This window comes from Octodon degus, unplaced genomic scaffold (genome assembly GCF_000260255.1).
Source record: "Octodon degus isolate 3935 unplaced genomic scaffold, OctDeg1.0 scaffold00002, whole genome shotgun sequence".
Lineage (NCBI taxonomy): Eukaryota > Metazoa > Chordata > Mammalia > Rodentia > Octodontidae > Octodon > Octodon degus.
This window is the reverse complement of record NW_004524578.1, coordinates 17,446,969-17,461,783: the sequence shown is the minus strand read 5'-3', so window position 1 is coordinate 17,461,783 and position 14,815 is coordinate 17,446,969. Positions and strand designations below refer to the sequence as shown.

At 43.2% G+C, this 14,815-nt stretch overlaps 1 protein-coding gene across 2 annotated transcripts in view; it reads left to right on the top strand.

Moving 5' to 3' along the window:
- Ntrk3 (neurotrophic receptor tyrosine kinase 3) overlaps positions 1 to 14,815 on the top strand; it is a 394,525-nt gene that overhangs the window by 355,458 nt on the left and 24,252 nt on the right. The window contains exon 16 of one of the 2 annotated variants that reach the window (XM_023710187.1): positions 10,055 to 10,129. The exons of the other annotated variant lie outside the window; for it this stretch is intronic. Within the exon in view, the coding sequence (XP_023565955.1) occupies positions 10,055 to 10,129 (75 nt within the window). The remainder of the gene's footprint in view (positions 1 to 10,054; positions 10,130 to 14,815) is intronic. 2 annotated transcript variants of the gene reach the window in all.

Below are 14,815 nucleotides of genomic sequence, written 5' to 3'. Positions count from 1 at the left end.
TCTGGTGTGAGGATCAAGTGGGGAGGGTGTGAAGACCAGGAAGGTGAGGTGTGAACAAGTGGACTGAACCTGCAAGGTGAACTTAGGTGGGGCCTTCGCCTCCCTGTAGGGAGGATCCACCCACTGCACATGGTGCACAGCCATGGAGATGCAGGCAGATGGGCAGGAGGAATGTGGTAGCGGCAGAGGATGGAGGAGATGCCCTTGGAATCGGTGTGGCTCAGAAAAGGAAACTGAAGGTCAGAGCCTGGGACTTAGCATCTCCTGTAGCTCTGGCTTGCAAGCTTGAAAATGAGTAACAGCGAAATTGTGGTCAGGATGAATTTTAAAAAATGCATCTTTTAGGCCACCCAGTCTATTTTGTGTCTCCAGAGTGTTAGAACTAGATGAGCAAATGCCACATCATTCAACTTGAAGAAACATGTAGCATGAAGGAGGCTTAAATGTCATCTATTCCGCCCTGATGGCTCCAGGCACAATGGCATCAAATTTGTCCTAGACAGATGCTTTGCTTGCTCTTTCCTGGAGCTTCTCCTGGGATTCCACAGGTTTTCTTTTCTTTTCTTTTTTTTTTTTCCCCAGCTGTGACAAAGGGAAATGATTATCAGAGACTTATCTTTTGCTTTCTAATTTTTGATCCTCCTTTAGAAGTGGGACGTTCTCAGGTTTATCTAGTCAGCGCCCTATCTGCTCTAAGGCAAGTCTATTTTTCCTATGATTTTTAGTGGAAATACGTATGATTTATATTTAAAAATAGACATCAGGCTGGGGAGATAGCTTGGTGGCCTAAGTGCCTTCCTGGCAAGTGCAAGGACCCGGGTTCAATCTTCAGCATCACATGCCATGTGGGGCCTGGAACCCCGGGATCACTGTGCCAGCCACCCAAATCAGGCATGGTGGTGCATGCCTGTAATCCCAGTGCTGGAGAGGTTGAAACAGGAGGATCACTATGAATCTGAGCTGTGTATTGAGATCCTGTGCCAAATAAATACATAAAGATTGAAAAAATAGACATCATAGCACTCAGGAAAACTAACAACTGGAGATATTTTATTCATGGGTTATCTTGACTTGTGAGAACCAATGGAATAAAAATATGTTCTTCCTTTGCCCTGCTAAAAAACAATGTCCTCTTTCTGAGAGTGGTTTCCATTGGTCACTGTGTTCCCAGAAGAGTGGGGTCTCTTTTCTTGAAATTTTGCAACTGGATTGCTTTGTCCCATCAAAAAAAGGTGGTGTATGGGTGGGATGGATCATGAATGCTGGCATCTCTATGGGTCTGACACCAGGAAGACAAGACAGAGCAGAAGCCCCACCAGGAATTCCAGACTTGGGGCAAGTGTTGCTGGAGGCCATTCTGAGGAGAGAGAGAAGACTGCAGGAGGCCGCGAGCCTGGCATTGCAGCAGGGTAGTTTCTCCACTCGGCGGAGGGCAGTGGTGGATGGATTCTAACAGGCTCCGTTTTCCTTCCTCAAGTGCAAAGGCCTTTTGTTTTCTGGGACAAACTGAATATATAACATATAAAAATACATAAATTTCCATACAAATATCTTCTTTACCAGCTGTAATTAAGATATTTGCATGTAAAGAGAACATTGTGTTCCCTTGACTTCCTCCTGGTAGGGAATTGTATTTCTCTCATAATCCTCAAAGCCCAAGAATTCGTGTTCTGCCTGTGACTAAGCAGGAGGCGGAGGAGAATGCAGAGGACTGGGTCGATACAACATCAGAAATTCAGAATTTTAAACATAGTTTTTGCTCCTAGTTGTTTTTTTCCAGACTTAGCTCATCTCCCAGGACAAAGCTGGACGTGGCAAGACTGGGAAGCCTATGAGAAGGCGCGGGAAGGGGTGGAGTGGGTGGGGGGTGGGGGCGGGGCTGAGCACCACCAACTCTGAAGTCTGGCAGATGTTCGCTTGAATCTTTGAGTTTCAGTTTAGAGCTATGTGACCTTAGGAAATTTACTTAAACTCTCTAAGCTTTAGATTTCTTATCTGAAAATGGGGGCGGGGAGAATAATTTCTTCTTTTGTGTGGATTAACTAAGATAATGTATGCAAATTGCCTGGTACCTGTTAGGTACTCAGTAGATGGTTGTTATTATTCTATGTAAGTGAATAGGTAGAAATTATATATAAGAAGTTTTAAATGAGTTACATGCCAAATTATTTTCTACAATAAGTCTGTGGTGCTAGATATTAAAATTAAAGAGGAGAAGAGCCTATTTAAGAGAACTCAGGGAGATACAAAAACAAAGCTGTCTGCTCCTACCTAGGACTGGTTTAGACATTCAAGTTGGCCTGTTGGAAGCCCCAGGAAGAAAGAGCAAGCATGTGTGGCAGAGGAGGAGCTTTTCCACTGTGGGTTAGTGAATTTAGGGTAGGAGCTAACTTTAATGACTATGACACATGAATTGTACAGTCGACCAAGTTACTCAGAATTAAAGCCCCGTTCTCCATAATTCCTAAGTGTGTGCCACTTTCCATCACACAGAAAAGATTTCAGGATCAGGTGCCCTAGAACCTTAGAGTTAGTCATTTGAATATGTGTCCAGCCCATACTTCTTGTGCTAATTAGCTTTTCATTTTTTATTTTTTGTGGAACCAGGGATTGAACTCAGACCCTTGCACTTGTCAGGCAAGCGCTTATTCTACTGAGCCATCTCCCCAGCCCCATTAATCAGCTTTTTAATGCTGTCAAAGTACTTTAGAAGAACAACTCAAAGGAAGAGAAACTTTTTTTTCCCCATAATTTTATTGAGAGACAAATGGCAATGAGACAGTTTCAAATCAAATTGGTATGCCAGTTTTAATAATTAACACATTGCATACTCTCTTCCTAGTGGTTATTTGCTGTACAAGATGCAGACATGATATCCTGTTTACAAATACTATTAGAACAAATCCTTCTATTCATTAAGAGAATGTAACTATATATCTATCCTAACCATTTTGAATACACAGATACAAAAGGGACATTCATCTGTATCCCCTTTTTTGTTTAGTTCCATCATTTGAATATTATAGGTGTGTTAACTCAGCAAAATATTCTAAAAGGGTCTTCCTCTTGACTGGCAGTGTCAGAAATTGTTGAACTGAGTCCCCTACAGCTCAACATAACACCATGGCTTTACTTTTTTTACTTTGTTTTTATACTTTTCTGCTGGATGGTTAAGACCAAGGTAAAGCAGGACCTATGCAACAAGAGTTGTAGCTTTTGGTCTGATAAGGTCAGTGAAATCCCCTCAGGATTTATCCTGAGATCCTGTACCTCAGATTGTAGATCCTTTGTCAGTGTCAGCCCTGTGGATGAGTCACGGCCATTACTTGGCCAGTGTGCTCTCTGTGAAAGCCTGAGAGAATGTTTTCTCTCCATGTGACTCTCCTTAGGCACACTCTACATCACTGATCACTTTCCTCTTTGGCCCCATAATCTCCTTGATCAGAAAATTTGGGACACTGAGAAACTTATTTTTGCTCTGATTTCAGTCTGCTCCACTGCTGTGGTCCACTGCTGTGGTCTGTGATGAGGGTGGACATCACGGTGTGAACCATGTGGTAGGACACTGCCCATCCTGTGGCAGTCAGGAAGCAAAGAAGGGAGGTCTAAAGCAAAATGTATCCTTCAGTGTCACATCATTAGTCACCTGTTTCCTCTAACGAGGCCCCATCTCCTAAAGGTTCTGTCAACATCAGTAGTGCCGTCAACTGGGGCCCAAGCTTTTTACCTCCATCTTTGAGTTGCATTCCAGATCTGAACTCTAATACCTCCCTGAGACATAAGCTAACTTGAAGGCAAAGGAACCCATCTATTTCAGCACAATGATTTTTACATACTCAATGCCTTATCAAAATGCTTCACTTTGGTACATATAGGACTATGTGAGATGTTTGGACTGGATGACAAATAATGTCTCCACTGACCTAAGCATGTGTAAATGCATCCTTGGGGGGGGGTCCTTCATTGGCAGACACCAATAGTCACTATGTGGGAACTCTGAGTAGGCCCATCTGGAAAGTGTATTGTTGTCATCTAAGGAAAAGGCAGCTGGATCTAATTCCCCACAAATGGCCCAAGCATCTGCTTATCAGTGAAGAAGACTGGATGAATGCCTCACAACAATTTAAACACCCATTGGATTAGAGTTACTACAAAAAGAGCAATGTAATCCACATAGGGGACCAATTATTTAAAGGCTATATGACTAAAGCATTTACTTTTGTGCTAGTCTGTATGACAAGCATCATCATAGGGTGAGGAGGAATAATTCAGGACTAGAGAGTCAGAAGATCCAAATAATCAATGACACCTATCTAAGAAAGACTGACAGCAGAGTTCTTAGCCTCCCAGTAGATTCAATGTATTCCCTGTCTTTTGCATCAATCTCCTTCTCTCCCAGGCACAAAGGCAAGAGGCAATGCACATTGCTGTTGGGCAGTTCTAAAAGAATCCTTTTTCAGTTCACCAGCCAGTGCCCCTTCTGAAAGATATACAGTAGTCTTTTCTCTGTATCAGTTGGCCTTGTTCTTCATAGCCTGAGAACTTCCTAACTTTTCTGTCATCCTTGGCTATTCATCCACATTTTCGTTCATGTTCTGCTGATCTTTAAGAGACCGATTATGTTTTATTTATTTTCCAATACTTGGGAGTCACTTTATTCTTACATTCTCCTGTACTTTCCATGTCGCAGAATTGCCCTTACACCCAAAACCTGAGTCATTCTGTTGCTTGTAAACCTAACTGTCTGGCTACCATATCTTATGTGCCCCTGGGCTGGGAAGTGTATCTCAAGAAAAAGCTCTGATGATGGTGGTGGTTGCCCTGATTCAAGTTATGAGTTGCATCTAGGACCAGTGAAAAAGCATGTGACCAACTGATGGTATCTGTCAGGAATTTTGGAAAAAGGATTGGTGGCATGTATATCCAGTTAATTTCAATGCTTGTATATACCTTTCTAGTTAGTGGTTTCTGACCAGGGCTTCTACTGGACTCTTATAGGCATATTCCTAAGTGGGGAGATTTTAGGACAACATGGGCAGGAGCTTCTGTGTCGGAGGAACTTCTAAAGAGGGCAGGAATTGCCAGGTTTCTCTGCATTACCAGAGCTCATTTTAGGTTTATTTGCCCATGTGCACAGATGGTACACATGTCCTACTATCACAAATTACCTTCAGATAAGCAGATTTAAGAAGTTGCTTATTTTGTAGAGCTTGTGTACAGTAAAAGTGTCTTGTTTCTGGGTAGACCTTATTCCCTGTTCTATCTATTATGGATTTTGGTGGTCTCGATACAGATTTTCCTGCCAGTTTAGTGCCAGGAACTCTGTGCTTTTATCAGTGTACCCACAGTATCTTTAAGCATATTTTTATTTCTTGGAAAACTAAGCATTTTAAGAATGTAAGCTTTGGGCTAGCGTTCTGTTCCCAGGCAGATGTTGATCCAATTTTTTAGAAATAGTCATTTCATTTTTCTATAAGTGTTTTATGAGAGGCAGTGATAGATGCTTTGATAAAATTTGGATAAACTGCAGCAGCAAACTTGTGAAATCATAGCTAGAAATGAACTTAGAATTCATCTTGTCAAATCCACTTGAAGAGAGAAGTGGGGGTTGGAGGGAGAGGAAGGAAACAAGCAGCTGATTGTCAAGTTCACGCATCCTACTGGTGGAATCAACATAATACTGTTACAGATGCGGTGCTCATCTCTGATTACCATCAGAGTTCTGTAAGGCTGATGGATTGATAGGATTATTCCTATTTACAGATGTATAAACTGAGGCTCAGAGAGATTACTTGGTATTCCTTAGAGGACACAATAAATGAGAGGCAGAGTTGAGTTAGGTATTTTTAGTAGTACATTTTTAAAAAGAGATGTGATTAAAATATTTTTGAATAAAAATTTAAAAAGCATACCAGTATAATACAGTCTGCATGAAGTTAGGTAGCATTTGGAGTGAACCTGTAATGATCCAATCTCGTGCTTTATTTTTTGTTTCCAACAGGACTTTGTAGAGAGGCTACTCGAGGAAAATGGGACATGCAGGTGCAGTGAGTCAGGGCTGGCCACCATGGCCGCAGGGAGGCCTTAGTGTGGGGAGTTTGGCGTCTGCACTGTAGCAGTGGAGCAAGAAGCGGCAAGTGCTGTGAGCCATGTGTAGTCCCAAGATAGTCACACAAACCTACTGAGGACAAGGGAGAGGAAAGAATGCTAGAAACAAGAAAAGAGGTGGTCAGAGACAAAGAATGCTACCTCAGCACCTCTAAATGTGTTGTGCCTCTAAGTGTGTGTGTATGTGTGTGTGTGTTGTCAAATATATTAATATATTCTCAAGGACATTTGTTGCATATTTGTTCACAGTAGCTTGCAATTTCTGTAAGATGTTACTTTAGCTATTACACATTTTTGTACCTAGTGCTGTGTCTAGCATATGCTGGGCATTCCAGAAATGTCCATTAATTAAATACAATAAGCAAGGATATAGACCTGATTTGGGTGGATGCAAAAAGGCACTGTAGTTTAAGACACTCAGAAATCATAAATCAGGGCTGGCCAAATGGCTCAGCAGATTAAAGCACCTTCAAGCAGGCACAGGGGCCAGGGACTTGATCCCTGGGCCTGTCATACCAGCCCTGCCCCCAGGGTTCACTGAGATGGCAATTGAGACTGGATGTGGTGACGCGCACCTGTAATCCCCCTACTTGGGAGGCTGTAAACAGGAGAATCACTACCAGTCCTCTCTAGTAGTGACACTCTGAACACCCTGTAGACCCTTCCCTAAAAATACAGAAAAAAAAAAAAAAAAAGAAATCACATATCAGACTTTAGTGCAGAGAAGCTGAGCTGAGGCTGGTCCTCCATTACTTTGCTTCAACAGTGGATTCTACAATATGTTCCCTTCCCTATGGGGTGGGGTGATTACAAAAGTATGGAAGCACTTCAGACTCAGAGGTGGTAAGGGACAGTGACTTAGGCACTTACCAATATTATATGCAAGACCAGCCTGCTTGGCAGTGGACACCATCTCTACTGTCCATCCCCATGTTTCCAGAAATTTCAGAAACCACACATTAGAGATGCTGTAGAGACACAAGTGTTGGATATCAGGGTACAGTAGATAACCTCAAAATTTTGCTTTCTTCCAACCCAGATGTTAAAAGATGACTGTATAATGGAGATTTCTTGGGGCGTGGTGGTGCACACCTGTAATCCCAGTGCTTGGGATGCTGAAAACAGGAGCATCACTGAGTCTGATCTGTGTAGTGAGACCCTGTAAACCTTGTACTAAAATATATCAAAAAAAATAGAGATTACTTGGATCCAGTATAGTAATTTAGGGACTCATGCATGTGTGAAGAACTGTAAAGTATTTTTATGACACTAGGAAATATTAGGCCAAATACACCCTCTCCATATCTTCACGTTCATACCTTTGTTTTCTTTCGTGTTTGCTTGTGTCTTGCTGTCTGTCACCGGCCTTGTCTCTTTCTTGCCCACCTTTCTCTGTGACTATGTTTATCTCATCCTGAAGTCTTTCTTAAAGGCCTTCTCTCTTATTTTTCCTAAAAAGTTCACAATCTCTTTTACATTAAAGACAAATCTTCCTTTGACCTTTCTGCCCTTTCCAATTTCCACTTGACTCCTCAAGTATGACAATAGGTAGTTTCATCTTGTCTTAATTTTTGACCTTCGGCTCTTATTACCTCATTGAATCTGCAGTCTGGGGGTCAGTAATTATCTCATCATGGCCAGATTCAAATGTCTTTTGTCAAGGCTTGTCCATTTTGAACTAGCAGCTTAATGACATTATTAACAGCATGCCTTCCTCCTCCCTCAACCTGTCTCCCCCCATCCCACACAGCACAGTATTCTTGTTTGGAGCCTCAGTCACACTGGGCTTTGCAATGCCTTCCCTTTCCTGGCCACTCTTCACCTATTTCATTGCTTTCTTTTCTCCCTCTCACTGAATGCTCTAGCATCGCTATTCCTGACAACTACTTTGCAGGCCTCACCCACTCCCATGCTTAGAATCCCTTTTGCCTTTGATGCAGAAGCTGCTTGAATTTACATTTTCTGCTTCTACCTCTTCTCTCTTGGCGTGCTTCCTCTGTAAGTTTCCCCTGGAGAGTTTATTGGTGACTAAAACATGGGATGTTCAAAATAAACTCACTGTGGCCACCTCCTGATTCCACTCCTCAGCAGCCAGTTAGCACCCATGAGAATTCTCTTGGGAGGTTCCTCAAAGGAGCCCTCTCTGAATCTACCTACGTGCTGTGACACAGTACTGCAGGAGCCCCTGATCTCTGCACACCCACAGGAGTCACCTTTGTCCACACCCTGGTTGCTCTAACACTTGGATTGGCAAGTGTACCTCCTGGTGCAGGCCACACTGCCCATCTCCTCTTCTGTCTACATCCCACCCCGTACTTGTTTAGGGGCCTTCAATTTCTCCAATGTATACATTTCTTACCTGGGCCACCATGCCCTCTGCACTCTGCCACTGTTCTTCCTGACCTCTCCCGCAAGAAGCCCCTGAGACCCACCCCATCGCATCTGCTTCCTGCTCCACAATGCCCCGTGCTCAGGTCCTCTGCTGCCAAGGTTCTGTGGCCATTGCTGTGGCTGCAATAGTAAAGTGCTGCAGAGCAGATGCTTCAACATTAGACACTTATTTTCTCAGAGCCTGGAGGCTATGAGTCCAAAATTAAGGTTGGGCACATCTGGTTCCTTCTGAGGTTGGTCTCCTTGACTTGTTTTTTTTTTTTTCAGAACCAGGGATTGAACTCAGGCCCTTGCGCTTGCCAGGGAAGCACATATTCCACTGAGCCATCTCCCTGGACCCAGTCTCCTTGAGGAGACCTTGACTCCTCTTTGAACTTCACTCTGTCCTCTCAGAGTAGTCCTTCTTCTGTAAATGTGCATCCACACCTTTTTTTTTTTTTTGGTCTCATAAGGTTGTCAGGGATATTAGAGTGAGTGTTCTTATAATGACTATTTTATCTGGGTCACCTTTTCTTAGAGCCGTTTCCCCACTTATTGTCACACACTGAGGTCCCAGGAACCCTGGACTTCAAAACAATCATTTACTGGGGGAACAATTTCATCCATAAAACATCTTCCCAACTTCTTGTATGTCCTTTCCTCCTTCTCCCTCTTCATTCGTTCCTTCTCTCTGTCTGTCCCTCACCATCATCAAATACTATGGATCCACAATTCATTGTCTTCTTGGAAGTTCTTCTTGGCCCCAAGTGCATATGGGGTGGGAGACTTCACCAGCCTGCTTTCTCCTCTGGTCCTTCTCAGTGGCTTCTCTACCTTTGATTCCACTGAGAGCAGAGATTGTGGCTCTTCTCTTTTGTACACAACTCTAGACAGGGAGGCATTTGTTAATTTACCTTGAGTCACCCTTCTAAGGAAGTGTAGTTTAGCCCCTCCACTTCCTTCTCAGGAAAGCTTTTCTGAGTGGGCTGGAGATCAGCACTTAACTGTGTTAACATTGAGGAAGTGCGGGTTGAGTGTCCACACCAGTGATGTTCAGCTAGCTCACCTCCTCTCCAAATTGGAAAAGCAAGGGACAGGGTCTGTGACACTCTAAATGTAGCTGTGAATTCATGGATTTTCTTCTAACACCATCAGGAATTTGAGGAAAAGTGCAATTTCTTTGACCTAAGAAGTTGAAAATTTTAGATGTAACCCATTTCCTTGACAAGTGAGAGGCTCACCCTGTCAGGGGAGAGTTGAAGCCTTTGAGAAAAACCCACTGTGTCTTAGTGACCCTCACAGGAAAAGAGGTGGGTGTTGTGGCTCTAGAAATGTCTGTTGACTGGCTATGAGTGGTGTTCTGGGGGAACTGCTGTGTGAGGGCTTTGCAGGTGGAAGGCTCTTGTCAGCATTCCTGCCTAGAGTGTGGGAGAGGTATTTGGAGGCTGAGGGATGCCCCCCTTTGGTTAAAGATACGCCACTCCCTTCTTTCCCCCATCCTCAGGCACATCCTTCCTCTCCCTTCACCCCTTTTCTTCTCTCTCCCCTCCCTACTCTTTGTCCCATTCACTGTCAGGAAGGGCCATGCCAGAAGGGCCCAGTCAGCGTGTCGTGGCAGCGGCAGAGGCTAGCAGCACCAACAACTTCCACAGTGAGTCTGGATTTCATTTCTGGGGCCAAGGCTTGGCAGAGCTGTTCCCATACAGACTGACAGCTTGCAGGCTTTGGAGAGGAACTTCCATGGGCTGAGGGATGTTCCAACCACTTTTTGCCTCCCAACATGGGGCCTCATTTTACTTCAATGGAAGTTTCCTGCCAAAGCCATCGATGTGCTTGGGATGTCTCATGGGGTGGCAGCATGGTGGGTGGCGGGGCCATGACCTGCTAAAGCCTGGTGCACAGTGGAGATGGCCACCAGAATTCAGATGGCTGCAGGGTCTGTGTGCAGGTCTGCGTGTCGGTGGAGGCTTGAGGCACTGCATGGGTGGTGGTTTGACTGCTTTCATGCCTTGCAGGAGGTGTGGCTTGAGATGTGTGTATACTTTGGGTGCCTCCCTTTGAAGAAATAAGATCATCCTTGAAATGTGGGCCAGAGGGTCTCACGATAGGTCTCCTCTTCACCTCTGATGACCTGAGCACACACAGCAGGGTCAGTTGAAGGTCCATATGTCCTGCCTTGATCTGATGGCTGAATTGGATGGCTTCCTTTCATGTTTTGCCTAGTGTTCTTTTTCCTTCTGTTTTGGGACTGATCCACTTGGAAAAACACATTGAGAAAATTAGCTATCTGACCATAAAACTCCAGTCCAAGTCCTGCTTGTCATCATGAAGTGCTTTCCCACTGACCAGTTGCTGCTTCCAAACACTGATTGAGTGTATTGTTGACTCTGTTTAGAAGTAAGAAGCTTTAGCTTCTTAATATGAGGCATTATCCTGGTCCTGAGGGGGCCCAGGGATGCTCTTACAATTGTATTCATTTCTCTCCTGATTTGGTTAGGGAGGTAAATAAAGTGCAGCCTCCCAGATTCTCCCAGGGCCATAGTCACACAAGCATCTCATCTTGACACTGTTACTAACAATGGCTTCTGTTGTTAGAAACAAGTGTGTTTTCTAGCCTTGGGAGAGTTTTGTAAGCAGGATCACATAAGAGCTTAATTTCCTCTCATGCTTGTAAAATAAGTACATGTATTTCAGTCGCATCAGAGCCCAACTCTCAATTTCAGGAGTTGACAAGTTTTATTGAAAGTGTCAAATTCATTAATTCAATTAAGCAAATAATTTATTACAAATTAAGTGTATGCATTTGATTGTCTAAACTTAGGTACTTCTGAGGGTGAAAAAGGAAGCTATTAATAATTAAATAGGAACTAAGGGCATAAATTTAGACCTTCCCTGGTAAATTGGAGCATACAGCCACTTCTCCATGTATCTTGAGCTATTCTAGGTGCTAGGGATACAACTGTGAGTAAAACAGATAAAAATCTTTACCTTTAATAAGGGAAATAGAAGATAAAGATAAAGAAACATAATAAGTTAGAAAGTGATAGGTCTTTAGAAGGAACATCAAGCAGAGAGGATAAAAATAGGCGCATAATGGTGGTAAGAGTAGTGATAGTGGGAGTGGTGGTGGTGTGTGTGTGAGTGTGTGTGTGTGTGTGTGCGCGCGCGCGTGCGTATGCCATTTTAGATAGGTGTCCAAAGCAACTGAGTTGCTTCAGAAAGATGCTATCATTTAATTCACTTAGTTTCTCCAAGGAGTTTTGTGGTTCAGGTAAGACTTTCTGAAGCAAGTCAGCAGTGAAAAGTCTGAGTTCAGATGAAGAAATACTGACTTCAGCAAGACGAAAAGCAGAGAGGGAGAATCAGGCGGCCACAGTGTTGTGAGCTACCTTTGTCATCTTGGTGTCTAGCAGTTTCTTGTCCTGCCAATGTTGTTCAGGGGCATCAGAAAGAAAACAAGGCTGCATTCAGTCATTTGTATAAAACGTCTTCTTCTGTGGCCTGCACTGACCGTTCAGGGTATCCTCAGGTCCTTCCTTCTTCCATTCTTGGAGACAGATGGTGTGTCCGTGGGAGACACAGCAGCATCTGACATTTGTTTATCAACTACTCTCAGCACTTTACTAGAGACTTGGAGTAACTTCATTAACTTAATCTATACTTTCCTATGAAAAAGTTACCATATTCCCACTTTAAGGATGAGAGCACTGCTGTTTAGACATAAAACAAGAAGGTAGAGCAGGCAAGATTTAAGTCAGAAATCCAACGTTTGTCAGCCAGTGTCAGCATCCTTCCATAAGCGCCAATTGGTAGGAAATGGGGAAGGAAAAGAGAAGGTGGACTCCCCGCATTGTCCTGAGGTCCTGTGTGTGGGCTCTGCATGGCTGGATAAAGAGCAGAAGGGGTGTTGGGGTGGTTGTCCACGTCTTGCTGACTGTGCATGGAGACAGATTTCTGCTGCTTCTATGTGGTTGCCCCTGGGTGTGGGGATGGCATGGCATCTCTGGGGCATGAGAGCAAGTCATCTGTGGTCATGTCTATCTTCATCAGAGCTAGAAGGAGGACCATTGCATGGTGTGTGGTTCCTGATAATGGTGGTGGTGTGACTGCATGCAAAGTTCTGATACTGGTCACAGGATTTGTAACAGGGCTTTGAGCGAAGTGTTAAACTTGAAAATAATTCTTAATTCTTGTCTGCCTTTATGAATGGAATCTGTCATTCTTGGATGCTGTTAGCAAGAAACAGGCAGGGTGGCTCTGGACCACACCTCAGATATCATGGCTGTATCTAACATCAATATGTCTGTGTGACTTTCCATTTATTTGAAGTGTACCTTCCTATATTTCCTAGAAAAAAATAGGTAACACTTTATTTTATACATAAAGTAGGCTCTGAAGAAGGTCAGCAGTAAGTAAATCACTTTTTAGATGCCCAAGAAGTCTCTGCTATAACAAAGTAAAGAATTAGTTTGGGACACCAAGAACATCCGCCATGCTCCTACAGGAGCATCTTTCCACATGCAGTGCTATTGTTTCCTTGAGCTTCTAGCATGCATTTATCCTAGGTCTCAAAGCACATAATGTCTTGTTCAATTACACACACACACACACACACACATGCACACACAAAAAGTGTGCAATACTTTTATTACATGAAAAGAGTAATGAAAGTGTTACACACAAAAAGTGTGCAATACTTTTATTACATGAAAAGAGTAATGAAAGTGTTACTTTTATATTGACAATACAAGAGTAATAACTTGTCATTTGTCAAGGATTTTCTTTGCCATCAGAATGCCAACATTATAGGAAATATCCTGCTGGTGCTTGAATACTCCTTGTTGTGGTCTTCTCACCGCTGGACTGTGGCTACCTCATCAAGCACTGTTCTTCACAGTCTGTGGACTTCATAGACTGTGGATGGTCTGTGGGCAGGCCAATCATGGCCTGATTTCTCTGCTCAATTTAGTATTCAAGGGCTAAGGAGCAAAGCTTCCTTGTCTTCCTCCACAGATTACCCATCCCTGTTTTTTTTTTTTTTTTTTTTTTCTGAATCTCCTCCCTAATAAAAGCAAACAAGTGAACTGACTACCTTTGCTCCTCATATCCTAACCCATCTCCACACCAGCTGGCTTCCCTGTTCTGCATCTGTGTGCTCTATGGAGGGCTACTGGGAAGAGGAGCAAAGACTAGAAATACCTAGGTAGATTTCTAGTAGACAAATTTATTTCTTCTTTTCTGGTTACTTATGGCCAACTCTGCCACTCATGTATACAAGGGAAGTTTCATTCTAGGAAGGGTTTAGGCTCAACTAGAAGGACCATGCTCAAGCTTTAGACAGAAATCTAAGAAGACAGGGTCACAGGAATTCTTCAGTCCAGCAGCCTCCTTAGAAATCTGATCAGAGGATCTTCCTTTATATCACCAAACTTGGAAGCTGGAGGGGGTGTATTATCTTCCCATGCAAATAAAACCAGTTTTTCAAAGGATAATAAACACAAATACCTGTCTCTGTACACCAAGGGACACATGAGAGATTGTTAGGAAAAGCTTTGTTCAACTTTCTCTATTTGAGTGTTGTTTTGGGCTATCACTGAGGCTGTGAGGTAGGACCAGGTGCCATGACTTTGTCTCTAAGTGAGGGAGCATTCTAAAGCACACCAAAACTTGGATGGAATAAAACACCAATATTGTTCACAGCTCTGAAATTGTGAGATGCAGTTATCCAGCTTTTCAAAACTGCTATCTCAAATCTTGTGAGTTTCTTATGGAAATTCAAATCTTGTGATTTGAGATAGTTAAGATTAGTCTTTCAGAGAAAACAAAAACATTCTTCTAGGTAAGGTGCCTCTTAATTTATATGGTGTCTCAAGTCTTTGTACTCCAAAATTAGCTGTGCACGCCCAGGACTGGGCCTTTGGGTTCAATCTGGAGATTTATCCAAGATAAGAACTTCATTTATTGCAGGTTATTTAACCTTTGGCCTCCTAGCTCCCTTAGAATTTGTTCTCTGCTGATGTGAACAGTATTTCAGAGCAGAGAAATCCCTTTGGTCACAATGATAAGGGTTGCCTGGAAGAGGGTGGCATTCAAGTTTTTGTATGAAGCAGGTGAAAGGACCACAGGGAAGTGAAAGAGGAGGGGAAGGAAACTTTCTACCCATTTCCTCCAAGAATGTTTCCCAGAGCCATTGCCTTGGCTTTAGGATTGGATTCCACGCTCCTTGATCTGGATCTTATCTTCAATTTGGTCAAGTCCGATTGTTTCTGCAATTGTTTTAGAACAGAGGCTCATGATAAATCCATATATTTGGAAGAGTTGTATGTCAGCCTCCCAT